Source organism: Oryzias latipes, chromosome 23, assembly GCF_053564925.1.
Source record: "Oryzias latipes strain Hd-rR chromosome 23, Olatipes_Hd-rR_3.1".
Classification (NCBI taxonomy): Eukaryota; Metazoa; Chordata; class Actinopteri; order Beloniformes; family Adrianichthyidae; genus Oryzias; species Oryzias latipes.
Window position 1 is genome coordinate 14,927,103 of NC_136259.1, and position 16,286 is coordinate 14,943,388.

Here is a 16,286-nt window from a genome sequence, read left to right on the forward strand (position 1 = left end):
CTGAAACTGCTTCTCAGGTTGTCCACCTCCCTGAAGAGGGGATGGGAGGGATTGTCCATGATGGTCCCCAGTTTAGCCAGTAGTCTGTCCCCTCTGTCATGGGAGGAATAACACATGAGTATCAGGATGGGGTCATCTACATAAGATAGCACAGGGGCTATCAAAATGAAATCTTTGAAAAGCTCCTTTTGGTACCAAAATTCCTTATAGTTTATCTATGAATAATATTTTTATCTTTTTTCCCATAGGAAATTAATGGGACCAAGCCATTACACATGATTCCTGAAAACCTAGAGACAAAATGCCTCTTTCTTCTAAAAGGAATCTACTTGAAGCTTTAAAACATTTAAAAGCTCCATTCACTGTTCAATAATAATATTAAATAAGCTTTTTTTTGCTGTTTAATTGCTTGAAATAATTAATCAGTGATTGATATTTAAGAGACGGGATGATTGTAAAACGCAAATAATGCTGTAGGTGGTACTTAGAGAGATGCTAATGCATTTAAGCTTGGATCTCTGAAACTACTGCAGATGAAAGAATAAAATGTGACTTTTTAGCTAATTAATCCGTTGTAACATACAAAGAAATCAAATATCAAGCGCCACCAGGTGGTAATTAATAGAGTATATGAACAGCTATGTCACTTTAGTGAAACCTGGAGGTGCATCCATTTTTAAATTAGGTATCTTAGCAACAGCTGAAAAATGTAATATTGCTTTCAGCCATAAGAGGCAATTTCTTTGAAGGAATTGCAAATGTGTGTTAATAGATGTACTCTGACCATAAAATAAATTAGGGGAATTAGAAGCATTTTTGTGCATGCAGGAGCGGGTTGGGTAGTCATTTCTGATAGCGTATAGAGCCAATGACTTGCGATACAATGTTGGTTTTTGAATAGTAATGGTTTGTTCTTCTGACAGAAGGTTATCATTTAGATCAATAAAACTCTCTGTACTGCATTATCTTTCTGGGGCTTTTACTCCCCTGGATTAAATGGGTTCCTCTTGTTTCATCTACAGATCGATAACTCATCCAGCGCTGCCATAGCCGTGCACATGTTCTACATTTTCTATGCTGCAAGTTTCCTGTTCAGCATCTTTGGTTTGTTTGGGATCTTTAAGAGGAAGACGTGGGCTCTTATAGTGGTAGGAACAAAACAAAATATGTTCCAGAAGGACTAAACTGGCATTTCTGACTCACTTCTTCTGTTCAGTTCACAGTTGGAATCATCATTTGCTCCCTAGCTAGTCTACTAGTTGCCACCGTATTAATGATTGGACAATCAATGGTATTACTGTAATTTTTTTTTTGTTTTTGCACATTTTGAACCACAAACATGGCCATTAACTCTTCTCACCGTGACCCTTTTTCTTTTCGATTTTCCATCTTGCCGTGTTTGCAGTTTCCTCATTTCATTAAGGAGGAATATCTAAGCATGCTGCCGCTGACTAATGCTACTGAAAGTGCTAGAGAACACCTCGATCATTTACAGAGTGAGGTAGGTAACTCCATTTAGGTGTGCCTAAAGCTACGTACACACCAGGCATGTGATGCCCATTCTTGAAAGCTCCAAAGGCCTTGTCACACAGCCATGATGTACATTTTGCACATATGAAATTTCATTCTTTCATGGTACATGCGTGATGCACATAATTCATAATTTCTTGTGTTTATCGTTCGTCAATGTCCGCACAGTTCCGTTGAGGGTTTCGGCCGATGAGTGAAATCAGTTTTGAGCTGTTCAAAATTTTTGGTCGGTTGAGATTTATGCCGTTTATCCATATTTTAAATATAGTTTATACGCAATAATTACATAAATCTTACATAATTGTGCGTTATTATTGCAAGATGCACAAACATTTATGGCTTTTCACGGCTGTATAGCTAATTAACTTTTCACTGGCGCACACATCACATTCAAATTACGTAATTGATGAACAAAGGAAATTGCGAATGAATTGCATATAAACAGTGTAATAATTCCATTCGGTTCATGTTCTACGTTCATTCACGTGTTCTTTGTGTGTTTTTTTTCGTACGTCTTCCGTGGTTTTAACATGGTTTATTCGTGATACGTCTGTGAAAATGTCCAAAAAACGTTTCTCACTTTTCCCACGTAGATTCACGTGTGACCAATCTGTGCAGCATGCACAAAATGCAGGACTTGAAGTACTTTTGATTCTTGATTGGGCTTTTAGCTTGTGGTGTTCACACTGGACTGTCGCAAGTATCTACAGTTGGAAGAGGCTGTAAAATGTCGAAGCGGTGCAAATCCCAGGAATTTTGCTTTTATATGAAAGACTTGGTGTCAAAGAATTCCGGCTGAATCACAAATCACAGTTATTAATTTCAACTTAATCATCAATTTTTAATAGTTGATACTTCCGTGTTTTTAATAGGACACTACCCATACATCCCTACCAAATCTGAATTTCTGATCAATCAAAGTTCAACTAGTTTAACTTTTGACTTGTGTTCAATGTACATAGAGCCTGAAAACCGACTTAAAAACTTGCGTAGCTACATGCGAATGCGAGAGTTCTGAACACAGAACCCCAAAACGCGCATATACTGCGTTCATTTAGACTTTTTCTTCGGAAGCCGTCAGTGGAACATATTTCTGAACCCGATGTGAACGTAGCATTACAGATGATCCTGACAGGTTCTCTTCAGATTCTTTACTTCTCTTTTAGTATGAGTGTTGCGGAATCGAACAGGGCTACAAGGAGTGGATGGAAGACATCCCGCGTTCCTGCGTGTGCATTAAATACTCTACATACCCATGTGTAAGTTCTGGTGATGTTGTAAGCTTTGGGACAAATGTATAATCTAGCCCTCAAATTGAAGCGATCCTGAACCGATTCCACACTGTTTTGTTTTTTACTTTTAAGTAAGGAAGTGAACTACATCACTACTATTTTGGGACATTTTCTATTTGCAATGAGTACTTTTAAAAGCCTTAAGGTGGTAAAGATTTGGATTAAATTCATTTTTGTCGATCCTTTTTGACAAACTATCGTAGACATGTTAAGAGAGACAGCACTGTGTGTAAAGAGTTGAAGACCCAGTCCGGTCTTTATCTTGTGTCATTTTAGCTGGTGGTGAAGGACATATATATATATATATAATATAAATCTTAATTTGTGTTTATGAGTATTTCTTTATTGAAATTGTTGTGAATAAGGAGGAGATGAAAAAATGCAGTTAAAAAATCCTAGTAGGTGATGTAGGACCTACTTCTTCAGAGGAATTGGCCTTTAAAGATTTATCTTGACCATGTTTCTCAGCTCATCTATAAAAATTCTTCAATTCTCTCCAAGTTCAGTTTTAAAACTGAATAAGCTACTGTAAAAAGTCCTCTAGATGAACCTTTACAGTCCATTTACCCTGAAGAACAAAAATCAAAATCTAGGATGAATCTGAATCTCCACTGACAATGGCTCATCTTACATTTTTGTCCCCCCTCGTCCTTCTGTTCTGACCCCTAGCACAGAGTTGTACAATGTGCTGGCCTCCCACACAAAGGAGTTTTCAGTCCCATTTGGTTTAATTCTGGGAAGAAGCAGTCTGTTACTGAACAGGCTTGTCTGTACAATGCGGACAAAGCACAGATGGTCACTGATATTATTCACAATGGCCAGTTTAGTGCTTCTGACGCTACAGAGGACAACTTCAGTCAAACATAGCTTATTTATGGTATATATATATATATATATATATATATATACATATATATATATATATATATATATATATATATATATATATATATACAAGGAGCATACATTTGAACAAAAAATCTGAAAAAGTTGTTTGGCAACTTGAATGAATTGAAACATTTTCAGTGCAATAATAAACTTCTATCTTCTATCTATTTTAGGTGGCTACTCCTAGAAACAGTACTCTTTATGAGGACACAGATCCCCCTGTGATGATTTATGCTCAGGTAATAAAAACAGATCCAAATGATTATTTATTTATAGATTCAAATTTACTTGCTGCTGTTATTGTCTGAATACTTGTTTTATTTGAGATGTTTTTGTCCAGCAAAACGATGGTAGGTTTTGTTAAGTTTGCTAAATTCCTTGACCCAAATTGCCTCAATAAAAAAATGTGAAATTCTTACTTTTGATCTGTTGTGTAACAGCAGCACATTTAGAGATTTAAAAAAAAAATGTAATACATCATTTCTGACTTATTTTACCTGAAAAAACAACACAACATTTCGCCATGAATTATTAGACTTTTTAAACTTTTTTATTTAATTAGTAAAAAGGTTTTGTCACATGTCTAAATTTACCTGTTTGTACCCAATCGTCAAATTTGCAGTTTAAAATGCTCAACTCCTGGTGTTTATTTCCCTTGCTAATTTATTTGACATCTTGCAATCTTTTTTTAAAAAAAAGTTATGAAGCATTAAGTGATGCAATCTCTTTTTTTTCAGCCATGTCTCCCAATCTTGCTGGAAAGTGTTGACGAACTTATAAAAGGAACTATTGGCCTAATAGTGGGAATCACGCTATTATGGGTACGTATTTTCAGTGTTGGCAATTCAGTGTTGTCATAGTAATAAAATAATGATCTAAAAGTGGATGTAAACGGTTTTGGGGTCAAATGAGCTTTTTGTATCTTTAAAATGTAAAGAAAAAAAGAGTCAGTTGACTCAGCATTATGTTATATTACTGTCTGTAAAACATCAAAGTCATGTTGGCTTTAATTGGTTTGACACTTACTGCTATAGATTAATTAATTTATGTATTACATCACTATTACATCACATTTTTATTTTTTCAAATAGAAGGACTAACTTCGTTGTTTTCTAGAAATAAAACCTTTTTCTTGTTGTCCAATGTCTCGCAGGGGCTGTCAGTTGTCTTGTGCATTGTCATCTTGTGCCGAATGAACCGGAAAGAGGAAACGCCCAAAGTGGTCTACAGTAAAGAAGCCAAAGCAGGAAACTACAGCTCCCTTACAGAAGCTTGAAGCACACTTGATGATGTAGTGTTAAATGCAAAAAAAAAACAAAAAACAATCCTGCCTATTGAGTCTTTGCAAAATGTTTAATTTTGTTTAAGTTTACAAAAAAGTGATTGTAATCACCAGTCAATCTCTCATATGCATTTTAAGGATATTTTGAATTGTAATTTGAAATTGAACATTTTTTTTGTTATAATTATTTCCTTTAGTTATTAAACACAAGAAAAGCGATAACATATGTCAATTAGTAAAATGACCAAATGGTCAAGAGATGTTTTAGAAAAACATCCACTTTAACTCATTTAAAATATACATCAGGTGGGATGTATGAAAATCAAAAGTGTAATAATAGGTTTGATTTTTATCCTCGGTGCCTTCATTTCCTGCTTTACAGCTTTCATTATAAGGAATATATCACTCCTTTTTTTTACTTTGTACAATCTGTAGATAAACACTAAAAAAATACTTTTTAAATTGTGTTTTTTTTCAATTTTTACTTTCCTTTGTGAAATTCTACTGAGTTGTTATGTTTGCATTTTATTACTACATTTAAGTCTATTTTAAAACAGATTGTGAAACTTTGTTTTTTATTACTTATTCACTTAATTCATTAAATACAAACTAATCAAACATCCATTTTAGGAGCTATTTTGTTTTTTTGAGACCAACTTTATTAAAAGAATATGCAAAAAAACTGCAAATGTTTCTTGCTCTGATGCTGTTTCTTCCCATTTATTTAACTTTTGAAACTCGAATAAGAATAATAAAATTATGTGCAAGATCAGCAAAAAAGTAGTAAGCTTAAATATCCAGTCATAATTACCTAAATTCAGTAACCAAATATAACACCTGCAGTATTCTTCTTCCGTGTTCCAGCATTGTGATGTTAGTTTTGCAGCAAAGGAATATTTAGGAAAGATATGCTCAAAAAGATTTCAGTTTCTGGTGTTTTATGGTTGTTGCTTGCATGGATCAAACGGAGGCCTTTTTGTCACCACCTAGTGGCTGGATTGGAAAATGGATTAAGAAATAAAAGCATTTTTCCTTGCAAAATCTTATGGAAAAGAGTATTTGTCGCCACCTACTGGCTGGATTAGGAAATGAAAACGTATTTTCTTTCAAAATCTAATAAAAAACTTGAAACATAAAATTATTACTGCTTTTTATATTAAAAAAACACAAAAGGAAGACAAGGAATACGAGTCACACTTTATTTTTGCTATTTACACATATACAATGAGTTTCCACTCATATTGTATAACAGATTTAAAAAAAGAAGGCGTGGATGACAAATAAAAGAACACTTCATCACAACAGACAGATATCAGGCAATAATGGTGAAAGTGCACAAGTAGACACTGGATCTGCTTTTCTGGATGAAACTCATTTGACGTTGCATCAGTCAAGGAGAGATTTCCACGGCGGGAAGCGCATGCAGCAAGTTCTAACGCAGGTAAAGGGGCTTAAAGGCTTCCGTGGTGAGAGCGGCGTCAGCTGGGGGGGGTTCTGGGTCTCGGCTAAAACGGCGTTGACTTGCTTTCTGGGAGACTCAGTGACCCCTCTGCTGCGGCCCTGCCAACATCTCCCCCAAACCTTGGATTAAAACACGATGATATTGACTGCATGTCTACTAATGTGCAGCAAAAGAAACAGCGACTTCATCAAAATAAAGAAAATGAAAATGTATATTTATTTATACGATGTGCTTACGGAAAGGGCTAAACGTTTTGGTGTCACAAGGAGACATGTGACTCCTTCCTTTGTATAACCTGAATATTCATGAAAATACATTGGTTTATGATTATATTCCAGTAAAATTGTAAACAGTATAAGAGAAATATGCTACATTAAGGATAATAATTATTACTATCTTTAAAGGAGTAATAATCGCGGTGCTGATACATTTAAAAATAGCTGAGCCCAGATCATCCCCCAAAAGAAATCTCTTAATTTTACAATTTCTGGTTTCCATATTAAAACTAATTTAAAGGGTTCACTAATTTGACATAAAAAGCTTGGAAGTGTCCAAACTTCCTGAATAACGTGTTTTCTGCGCTATAAGGCACACTTAAAAGCCTTCGTTTTCTTCAAAAATGACAGTGTGCCTCAAAATCCGGAGCGATGTCGAAGCGATTTCAAGAAGCAAATGGCGCTCATGGTTGGGTGTTATCATGAATACGCTAATGCGCTTACATGTAGCGCTGTCAGACTGTCCATTTTTTTAAGTGTTACTAACAAGGTTGGGAGTTGATGGGTTTAGTGAACACGCTAGCATGGCTAATGCCTTTAATGTGGCTACATGCTACAAAGGAGGTCTGGAATTACTGTTAACGTGGTCAAAAAAGTTTGGCTGACAAATTTATCTTGGACTCTTTTGTTTCACTTGATGCACCTTATAATCTCATACACCTTATAGTGCAGAAAATCCTGTATTTTGATCTTAATCCTATACACAACCATCTACACCCAATTTATGATGTAGGGTTTGTGCGTGCAAACATGTGGAGGGCAGAGGAAGCAAAATGTAATAAAATCTACAGATTGCAAACTTTTGTTTTTCCATGGTTGTTGAAAGTTTGACAGGACCTAACCACAAACAGCAGCAGGAAAAGTGGTGTTGGAGTATCTGCAGCCAGCTCCGAACACTTGGAAGGGGTCTCTTTAAGTACAGTGAAACAAAAACAGTCTTTACATGAAGTGCAAATATAAATGAAAAATATCACAGGAAAATAATATAATGAATAAAGCAGTTTTCCAGTGCAAAGTAACGTCACTTTGGTAGATTTCTGAAAAAGCTTAAGGAGTAAAATCCTTCATATTTTCATATCAACTCGCAGAATTCATGCTGATGTCTACAAAGACAATGGTTGTGTCCGAATTCCCACCCTAACCCATAACTATTAAAAAACTATATAGTGCGGCACTCTGTGGTGCCTTGAATTTAAAAAGCAATTCGGACACCGTGCTCACAACTATTTTTTTGTTAACGGCGGATGTGACGGCAACGATTTCACAAAGTCAAAATCTAATTAAAATTTGCGTTTTGTGACGATTATTTATGAGTCCACACTTTTCTGAAGATCAAAACGTTGATGGTTTATTAAAACAATACATTTTAATACATTTTTTTGGTTAAAAAAATGTTCAGACGCAATGCAATGTGGTCTATATTCGCCGATCTAGTGAGCATCGACGCACATTGGTTTTTCACAGAGACTTCTAGGAAATTTCCAGGGCACTGGATTTTTTAAATTGTAGAATTGGACAACACTACAAAATGCCGAACGCACTATATAGTGCACTATATAGGGGTAGGGGTGGTAATTCGGACAGACCCAATGAAGTACTTAAGCAAACTATTTTTAGCTTATTGCAGTGCCCCCTTGTGGTCAAATATTCCACAATTTATTTTACAATAAGTTTGTTACATTTTTTCCTGATAAAATACATTCAACTTCAACATTTACTGCCTCCAGATGACTAATTGGTCTATAAGAACAAAAAATAGATAGAAGCAAAGGGGGTTAAAAGGTCTTTGCTTGGGTGGAAAAAAAGCAAAATTAAGGTAATTTTGCATCTTACACAAGGTTGAAACCATGGAGTAGTGTGTCTCACCCTGCACTTCCTAAATTTGCTTGGCATTATTACAATTTGGGCCTTTTAGAATTTTTCTCCAATCCAAGTGGCGCAGTTGTTCCTAAATGGTTGAGTGGAACGTGCATTTCAGGTTGAGAAAAAAGTTTGCTAAATTAAAATAAAAAAGTGTGTAGTAAGACATAACAATGGAAAGAAAGAAGAATAACTGGACAGGATTTGGGCCTATTGAAGACAGAAGATATACCCAAAAACAACCCAGGAGCAAAAAAATATATGGAAATCATCATTTAACCCTAATATTGTGTTTAGATCAAACTGACCTGTTTTCCCACTTGAAAACGGGTCACTTTGACCTAAACACAATATAATGTTTAAACATGAGCAAATTTGCTGCACTGGCTATTTTTTCACAGCAGTAATACTAAAAAAGAGTATTATGGTGTTGATTTATGCATGTAGATTACATTCGACCATTAATTACATGCATTAACTTAAAATCATAGTATATACCGCTTTAGGACAAAATAGCCAGGTTATGGTATAGAGCATCATATGCATGTTCAAACCAGGTATACTTGTTTTTCAAGTGTATTAAAATATACTTCAAAGTGGTACTAAAAAGCACCAGGTACATATCTGTTTGACTGGAGTAAAGCCAGAAAGTCCTGTTTCCTTTTTATCTGACCCATCAGCTTGATGCTCATGACGAGTAAAATGATCTGAGGATAGAAGCAGAGCGCACAATCGCAACAGTTAGTTTATCGTCCACACCTGGGAGACAACTCCTTTTCCCAGTTTACCAAGATTTGTTTAAAGCAACAAGGTCTGCCGATTCAGTGTATCGAACCGTTTAAACTCGATCACACAGGCGAATGGAACACCTACCCAAAAAATGCCACTTCCAAACTGTATCGCCATCACCAAGGAGAACGCTAACTTCAGCTCAGAAACATAAATTGGCAGGCAAGACTGTGGAAGAAGAGTAAGCACATGAAAAACAGTTACAGAGTAAATTTAATTCCCATTTCAGTTGTTCATTTTGGAAAGAAAAATTGCTTTATTTTTTGACTCAACACTTGCTTTCATGTTTTAAGCTAGAACAGGAAATTGCTAAATGGTAGCACTAAATTTCAAGGTCAGACAGCCTCTACATACATTTTGCAAATATTGCAAAATATATAATTATATACAAAATATAAACTTGGTCATGCTATGTGAATATATCTCGAAACGTGACAAAAGATGCCGTCTTTACGTAAAACTTGCACAGATGTATCACATATTAAGTACAAATAAACCACGCAAAGAACATGTAAATCAACGTAGAACATAAACTGTGCGTGATTATTGTACTGTTTATGTGTAATACATTAGTGATTGGTGCGTCAATTATGTAATTGAATGTGATTTATACCATGGTCCGGGTGAATACTCGATTCTGATTGGCTACTGGGTGTACATTAAAAAGTGATATACCACAGGTGAAGAAAGAAGTTCTGGTCAACTAGCTTAAATGTTTTGTATCACTGCGCCGGCTTCTTTAAAACAACCTTTTGCTTCATCATTTGGACAAAAACAAGCGGTAAGAGTTGAACTTTCTCTCTGAACTGATGCTTTATTCAACCCATCGGAAAGATCAGCATATATATATCACAGAATCTTGACTGCAACGGTGGTGCGGCGCGACGCCGACTATTTGTTACGTGGTGCGGCGCGACGTAACAAATAGTCTGCTTTTTGTGAGAAAAGCGATCCAAATCGGGAAAAAAACAAGAATTAAAGACTAAAAATATTATAATATTTATTGCTTTTGTAAGTGACCATGGTACACGCGGGTTATTGGCCTTCGGAGTGTGCATTATTACTTTTTAACGCACTTCGCGGAAGCAAAGCGTCAGATGGTTCAGGATTCCATGGCGTGCGTTAAAAAGTAATAATGCACACTTCGTCGGCCAATAACTCTTACATATGCACCCATGTGCAAATTTGTGTATGCGTATGCATCTCGCAAAAAATTACGCACAATTGCAAAATATTTACATAATAATTGTGTATAAAATACATAAATTTCTTCCAAAGTCTTAAGACCTGATTCATAGGTTAACTGGTCGCTCTAAAAGGTGTGAATGTGAGTCCTGCGAAAGACTGGCGACCTTTCGGCCAAAGATAGCCGGGACAGTCTCCAGCAACCCCAAAAGGGATATAGCAGGTTTAGGAAATGGATGGATGAATGGATGGATGGATGGGTAGATGGCGTGTAAAAACACCAAAGTTAACGCCACTGAAAGCTGCTTTACCTCTCGATAAATATATTGGTTCTTTGGAGCTCCAATGGTAGCACTGCCTCTCAGGCGAATCTGGTGACGGATACAAAAATCAATAAATATATCAAATAAACACATTAAAAGCCCGAAAAATTGTTGTTGTTTTTTTTTATTCATACCAATCTGAGCCCCATCTAATTTGTAAATATCTATCAAGCAGTATCAGCTGCTTAACAGTTCTGCTGACTTGTTTTTTTTTTGCTGTTCAGTGCTGGGTCTGTTAAACACAACAGTCCTTGCTAAAGCTGGATCACATTTCAGTCTTACTTTTTTCATATGCAAATATATATTTCTAGGTGGAGCCTAACCTAAACGCTTGGTTGTATTGCTCTATAGCATCAACTCTTCTGCCACTAAACTTGCACATGACTTTATAATAACAATAAATAAGGAAAAGACAAAATATCAGAATCAGAAGTACTTTCTTGTTCCCACGCGTGGGAAATGTGTGCGTTACAGTAAACATAAGATAAAATAAAATCAATAAAATAAAACAACAAAAATGTTGCAGAAATGTATACAATAAGGTGACATATATGACATATATGTCGAGACATATATGTCATATATGTCTCAACTTTTGTCCTATTAAGAAAAGTCTTACAGTACTTACACATTTTCCTGGATACTGACAGTTACAGGAGGGAGGGATGGAGGAGCCCCAGTCTTTGTAGCCGTCTACAAGACCACAGCATTCAAACTGTGGGCCATACACACAAGACACGGATGTTAAGACAGACATATATGTAGATTTAACTAAATAACATTTTTGGTTCTCCAGATGAAATAAGTTCATTATTTTCTCTTAAAATATTGTTCAAATAATGTTTTTTGTGTGTTTCTATTTTTGTTTTGCGTTTACTTTTAAAGACCCACTCCAATTCAAGTCATGTTTTTAACATGTTCTTGTGAAATTTTTCTTATGATGGATGACACTTATAAAGAAAATAAAGCTAAAAATTGCATTTCTGAGTATTTCTTTATTCAAATCACTGTGAATCAGGAGCAGACGAAAAAATGCAGTTGGAAAAAAAGCTTATTTGTGACACAGAAGAAAACGATGAGCGGGCTTAAAGCTCCATGCGTTTATTGATTCTGGCTAAAAACTGCATAATCGTAATTAAAGGCCACTGGGAACTTTGAAAATAGATCCAAAGATGATCAGATCAGGTCTTTAATGAAATTATTCATCTAAAATTGTAATCTAAAGTTGCTTACCTCCTCTTGAATGCTGTACAGCAGCGTCCTGTTGGCTTTGCTTGTTGCACTGAGTGGCATCATGGCCAGTAGTTTGGATTCTTCGCGGACGACACGTTTCTATGACGATACAAACCACAAAGAGAATTTTGCACACAAAAAAGGCTTTTTAAAAAAAAAAAAAATCAATCTTTAGAGGTTTGGCATCGTACCTCATAAACATCCTGGTAACTCAGAGCAGTTCGGATAATTATCGTTTGACTGGCCGCGGCCATCCCAGCCGCATACTGCACAGGCAAACACGGGTCATTTATATTTCCTCTCAGAAGCAGACCGCGAGAAAAAAAATAAGGCTCATTTTGAATAGTTTGTTTTTAGTTTTACCAGAATCAAACACCATCTTTTTCCTTTGCAGGCTCCAAACACGCCGATCACAGAGAGCAGCAGGCAGCCCACCTCCATGACGTACATGGTCACGATAGAAACACCGGACACCACCTGACGGGAAAAAATATTAAAAACTATACTGAACCGAAAATACAAAACAGCCCCAAATTGTTCATAATTAAATAAATAAATATGACCTTGTGCAATCACACCATCAACCACTAAATCTCCCATAAATATATGAAAAAATCATGAAACTGTGAAAAACCTGCGCACAGATTTTAAATTAGCCATTAGATTATTACATATACCGTATTTTCCGGACTATAAGTCGCCCTTTTTTTCATAGTTTGGCAAGGGGTGCGACTTATACTCCGCAGCGACTTATATTAGAAATAAATTGAAATAAATACATTGTTAACCCTACTGTTATGTTCATTTGTGAGGAACAGAGATGATGTTCCTGGGTCAATTTGATGTATGAGGTATGTTAAGTGTTAAGAGTATGTGTAGTGACTCAGAAAATCAGCAAACCTTTTTTTACAGTAAGATCTTGAAGGCTAACAACATAATATTCTATTTTCCAATGATTTCATAGATTCAGAAATGCAATAAAAATGACAACTGTTTCTACAAAAACAGGATGAAAACAGAGTATTAGTTGGCCAATGATGCTTCATGAAAGGAATAAATAAATAAGTTTGAGAAAAAATTACTGTGAAATTATTAGATAAACAGTCTGCTATGATTGTGTCATATAAGGTTGTGAAAGTTAAAATGCGACTAATAGTCCAGTGCGACTTATCTGTGTTTTTTTCTTCTTTATAATGCATTTTTGGGCTGGTGCGACTTATACTCCGGTGCGACTTATAGTCCGGAAAATACGGTATTTCACCTTGTTTTAAAAACCTGTTCATTATTTTAAAACAGCATTTTAAAATGTTCATTTTTAATCATGTTTAATATTATTATAATTCTATTGCTTTTTTCAGAAACTCGGATTTCAAAATAAATATTTTCCAAAGTAGCTTAGTTTTGATTTGACATTGCTGTTTTTCAGAATGACTTATTTATTTCATAATGCGCTTTTTCAGCAGAATTTGCTAAATAGAAAAGAATATGTTTATGGGAGATTTATTGGTGGTTGTGTGTTTGCACAAGGTCATATTTAATTTTTTTAATTATGGACAATTTGGGGCTCCATACAGAGCAACCCACCCCCCTTACAATCTTTTGAAACAATTTTTTGTGTGTGTCTGCTCCTGATTCACAATGAAATCACAATTAAATAAAGAATTACTCAGAAATACAATTTTAAGCTTAATTTTCCGGATATATCTCTTCAATTGTCATGTCAATGTCAATTAAATTGTCAAAATGCCACAAGAACATGTAAAAAAATATGATTTTCATCTGAGCGGGTCTTAAACTTTGTATATAAGTCTTGGAGGTCGTGTCTTATACTGTACGTCTTTGCATGTGAGACTAAAGTGGGATTCATATCCGCGTCTCAAGTCTCTATTTCTTGACTGAACTTTTACTGTCTACTCTGTTTTATATCTAAAAAATACCAAGTAATCTTGTTTTTAGTTGTTTTAGATTCACTGTAAAATCTGTATTTACGGCAAAGTTTCTCATCTATTCCTCAAAATCTACCTTATTTGGATAAAAAGTAGTAAATTACAGTTTTGTTTGTAAGCTCTTCCCCTTTGCTTCTCTGACTCGTCCAGAGAAACAACGTCTAAAAATGCAGTCATTAATAATTCCTCGCCTCCGCTGCTTTCTTTGAGCTGTTTGCGACTATTATCGACTCTGAAAACGATGCGATAGCCTTACTTTCCCATTCTGGATCAGGTCCCTGTGCCAAACCACCGTCATTCTCAGCATGAAGAAGCAGAGCGCCTGAGGAGAAAAGATGCAAAAACAACGTCAGCATGCAATTCATAGGGGAAAAAGTCTGCAAATCATGTCATGCTGGAGCCCGTTCTCAGAGTAAAATGTAAACTTTTAATTGAATTATAGGTGAAATGTGTCATTCTTGAAGGAGCATCGGTTCGTTTACTGAGCAGCTGCAGTGTTATGAGTCAAAACAGAGCAAGGCCCACCCTGCAGGAAGCACATCTGAGGCACAGCATGTGAATATAAGCACTAGAATGGATATTAGAGGCAACAAAAGAGGATCACAAAGATGATCAGATGAGTTATTAATAATAAATCACACAAAAATGTACTTTATCATCATTTATTTATAGTCAGAATATTAAAAAATCCAATAAAGATTGCTTATTAGTCTTTGTTTTTTTTTTACAATAAATGTAGCTTTTTAAACTATTTTTTAATAATTAAATAGTAATTTAAAGACTAACTGTAGCTTTTGTGATGAATATCCACAGTATAAACAGAGATCAGCTGGGCCTTGAAGTGAACCTCCATGCAAACCCATCGGAATGTACCCACCATGTGCACTGCGTTGGCAAAGATGAACGGCCGCTTCAGGCTCGTCTTGTCCGCGACCACGACCACCGAGCTCTTCTGCATGATGCTGCTCTGCCAGCCCACGAGAGGCTCTTCCCCACGGCCGCCACGCACCTGAGCTGGAGGATGGAAGGGCATCCGAGCTCCGGATCCGCAGCAGCAGCCGCACGCACACGTCACCGGTGCGCTGGCTGTGAGGCCTTCGAGGACACTCGGAAAGGTTGGCACCGACTGGCTGCACGTGGGATGCCCACAACGGAATTTTTGAGCGAATAAAAAGAATTTGACTCGTGTTTGGATCTATTACATGCAATTAAAGCTTAATTACTGTTAATTAAATCAATCAAACACTAAATAAAATAAAAAATTTGTATCTGCAGACATATTATGACTCGTTTTCAGAATATTCACTTTTTTAAAATCTCAAATCCAGTCATGTCAGATGTAAAACCAGATTTAGTCGGATTTTAATTGGTACGGGGTGCAGGTGAAACATTGTGTGTGTGTGTGTGTGTGTGTGTGTGTGGAGGGGGCTAAGGTGTACTGAAAGTTTGGGGTGTCCCCTCCGATGCCCCAAAATTCTCAGAAAGCCGTGCTACATTTTTTGTTGTTCAAAGATTTTCCTGACATGACCATTTGTACTTAACGGGTTAGGGCACGCCCCCTTATTTGTGTGTGTGTGCGTGTGTGTGTGGGGGGGGGTCTTTCATCAAATTGTGGATTTTTCCGGGGAAGTGGCAGTCACTGGATATGGGGGGTGGGGGGCACTGTCCCGCCAGTGCATATATCCGGCCTTGAACATGAGTGCAGTTCCACATCTCTACAATCGGAGATGGGCAGATTAGTCAAACTTTTTAAAGTCTCAGTCTGATCCTCTTTTGATTGTTTTTTATTTATTTATTTTTTTTTACAGTTTTTTATTTTATTTAATTAAGTTAGAACAATTCATATTAATCAATGTCTGAGCAGGGCTACAACATAAATATGCCAGAATTTACATCCCCAGTACTCTAAGAAAATCAATTTTTTGGACACAAAAATCCTTTTTTTTAATTATAATTGTAGCTTAATTCGCACTTAGCACAAATATAAAATAAATAGTAATAGTAATAATAAATTATTAAACTAATTATAAAGTGCATCTAGATTATTTATTTACTTAATGCTTTTAAACTTCAAGGCTGCAAAAACTGGAAAACCAGATAGTTAGCATTTGAAATCATTTTGATTTGCTCTGATTTCATTTTAGTATTTCAAAAAATGTTTTATTGGATTTGATTTTCTTTTTTTAAGTTTGTATTTTTTTAGGTAAAGTCTCTGCTTTTA

The 16,286-nt window shown here is 35.8% G+C and overlaps 2 protein-coding genes and 1 long non-coding RNA gene across 4 annotated transcripts in view; 1 reads left to right on the forward strand and 2 right to left on the reverse strand.

Moving 5' to 3' along the window:
• LOC101158404 (tetraspanin-8) overlaps window positions 1-5,610 on the forward strand; it is a 17,699-nt gene extending 12,089 nt beyond the window's left edge. For both annotated transcript variants that reach the window (XM_078941947.1, XM_023952417.2), the window contains exons 3-9: window positions 1,023-1,148; window positions 1,217-1,291; window positions 1,406-1,501; window positions 2,697-2,789; window positions 3,884-3,949; window positions 4,448-4,531; window positions 4,864-5,610. In XM_078941947.1, coding sequence (XP_078798073.1) covers window positions 1,023-1,148; window positions 1,217-1,291; window positions 1,406-1,501; window positions 2,697-2,789; window positions 3,884-3,949; window positions 4,448-4,531; window positions 4,864-4,986 — 663 coding nt within the window. In that variant the 3' untranslated portion in view covers window positions 4,987-5,610. The remainder of the gene's footprint in view (window positions 1-1,022; window positions 1,149-1,216; window positions 1,292-1,405; window positions 1,502-2,696; window positions 2,790-3,883; window positions 3,950-4,447; window positions 4,532-4,863) is intronic.
• Window positions 5,255-6,183, reverse strand: LOC144989455 (uncharacterized). Its single transcript, XR_013653653.1, has 2 exons — window positions 6,062-6,183; window positions 5,255-5,978 (listed from the first exon to the last, which is right to left on the reverse strand). It is a non-coding gene; the product is annotated as an uncharacterized LOC144989455 (long non-coding RNA).
• On the reverse strand, window positions 6,178-15,213 carry LOC105357076 (tetraspanin-8). The gene is made up of 9 exons (XM_011491045.4): window positions 14,943-15,213; window positions 14,322-14,387; window positions 12,483-12,596; window positions 12,311-12,385; window positions 12,120-12,218; window positions 11,515-11,601; window positions 10,875-10,934; window positions 9,463-9,546; window positions 6,178-9,296 (listed from the first exon to the last, which is right to left on the reverse strand). Exons 1-9 carry the CDS (start codon window positions 15,096-15,098, stop codon window positions 9,192-9,194), a joined length of 846 nt encoding a protein of 281 aa, XP_011489347.1. The 5' UTR covers window positions 15,099-15,213; the 3' UTR covers window positions 6,178-9,191.
• Window positions 15,214-16,286: the final 1,073 nt, after the last annotated feature.

Coding starts and splice junctions, on each gene's coding strand:
- LOC105357076 (XM_011491045.4), bottom strand. CDS start 15,098: ATGCCCTTCCATCCTCCAGCTCAGGTGCGTGGCGGCCGTGGGGAAGAG. Junction 14,388..14,942: donor TTGCCAACGCAGTGCACATG/GTGGGTACATTC, acceptor TTTTCTCCTCAG/GCGCTCTGCTTCTTCATGCT. Junction 10,935..11,514: donor GTCAGTATCCAGGAAAATGT/GTAAGTACTGTA, acceptor ATCCGTCACCAG/ATTCGCCTGAGAGGCAGTGC.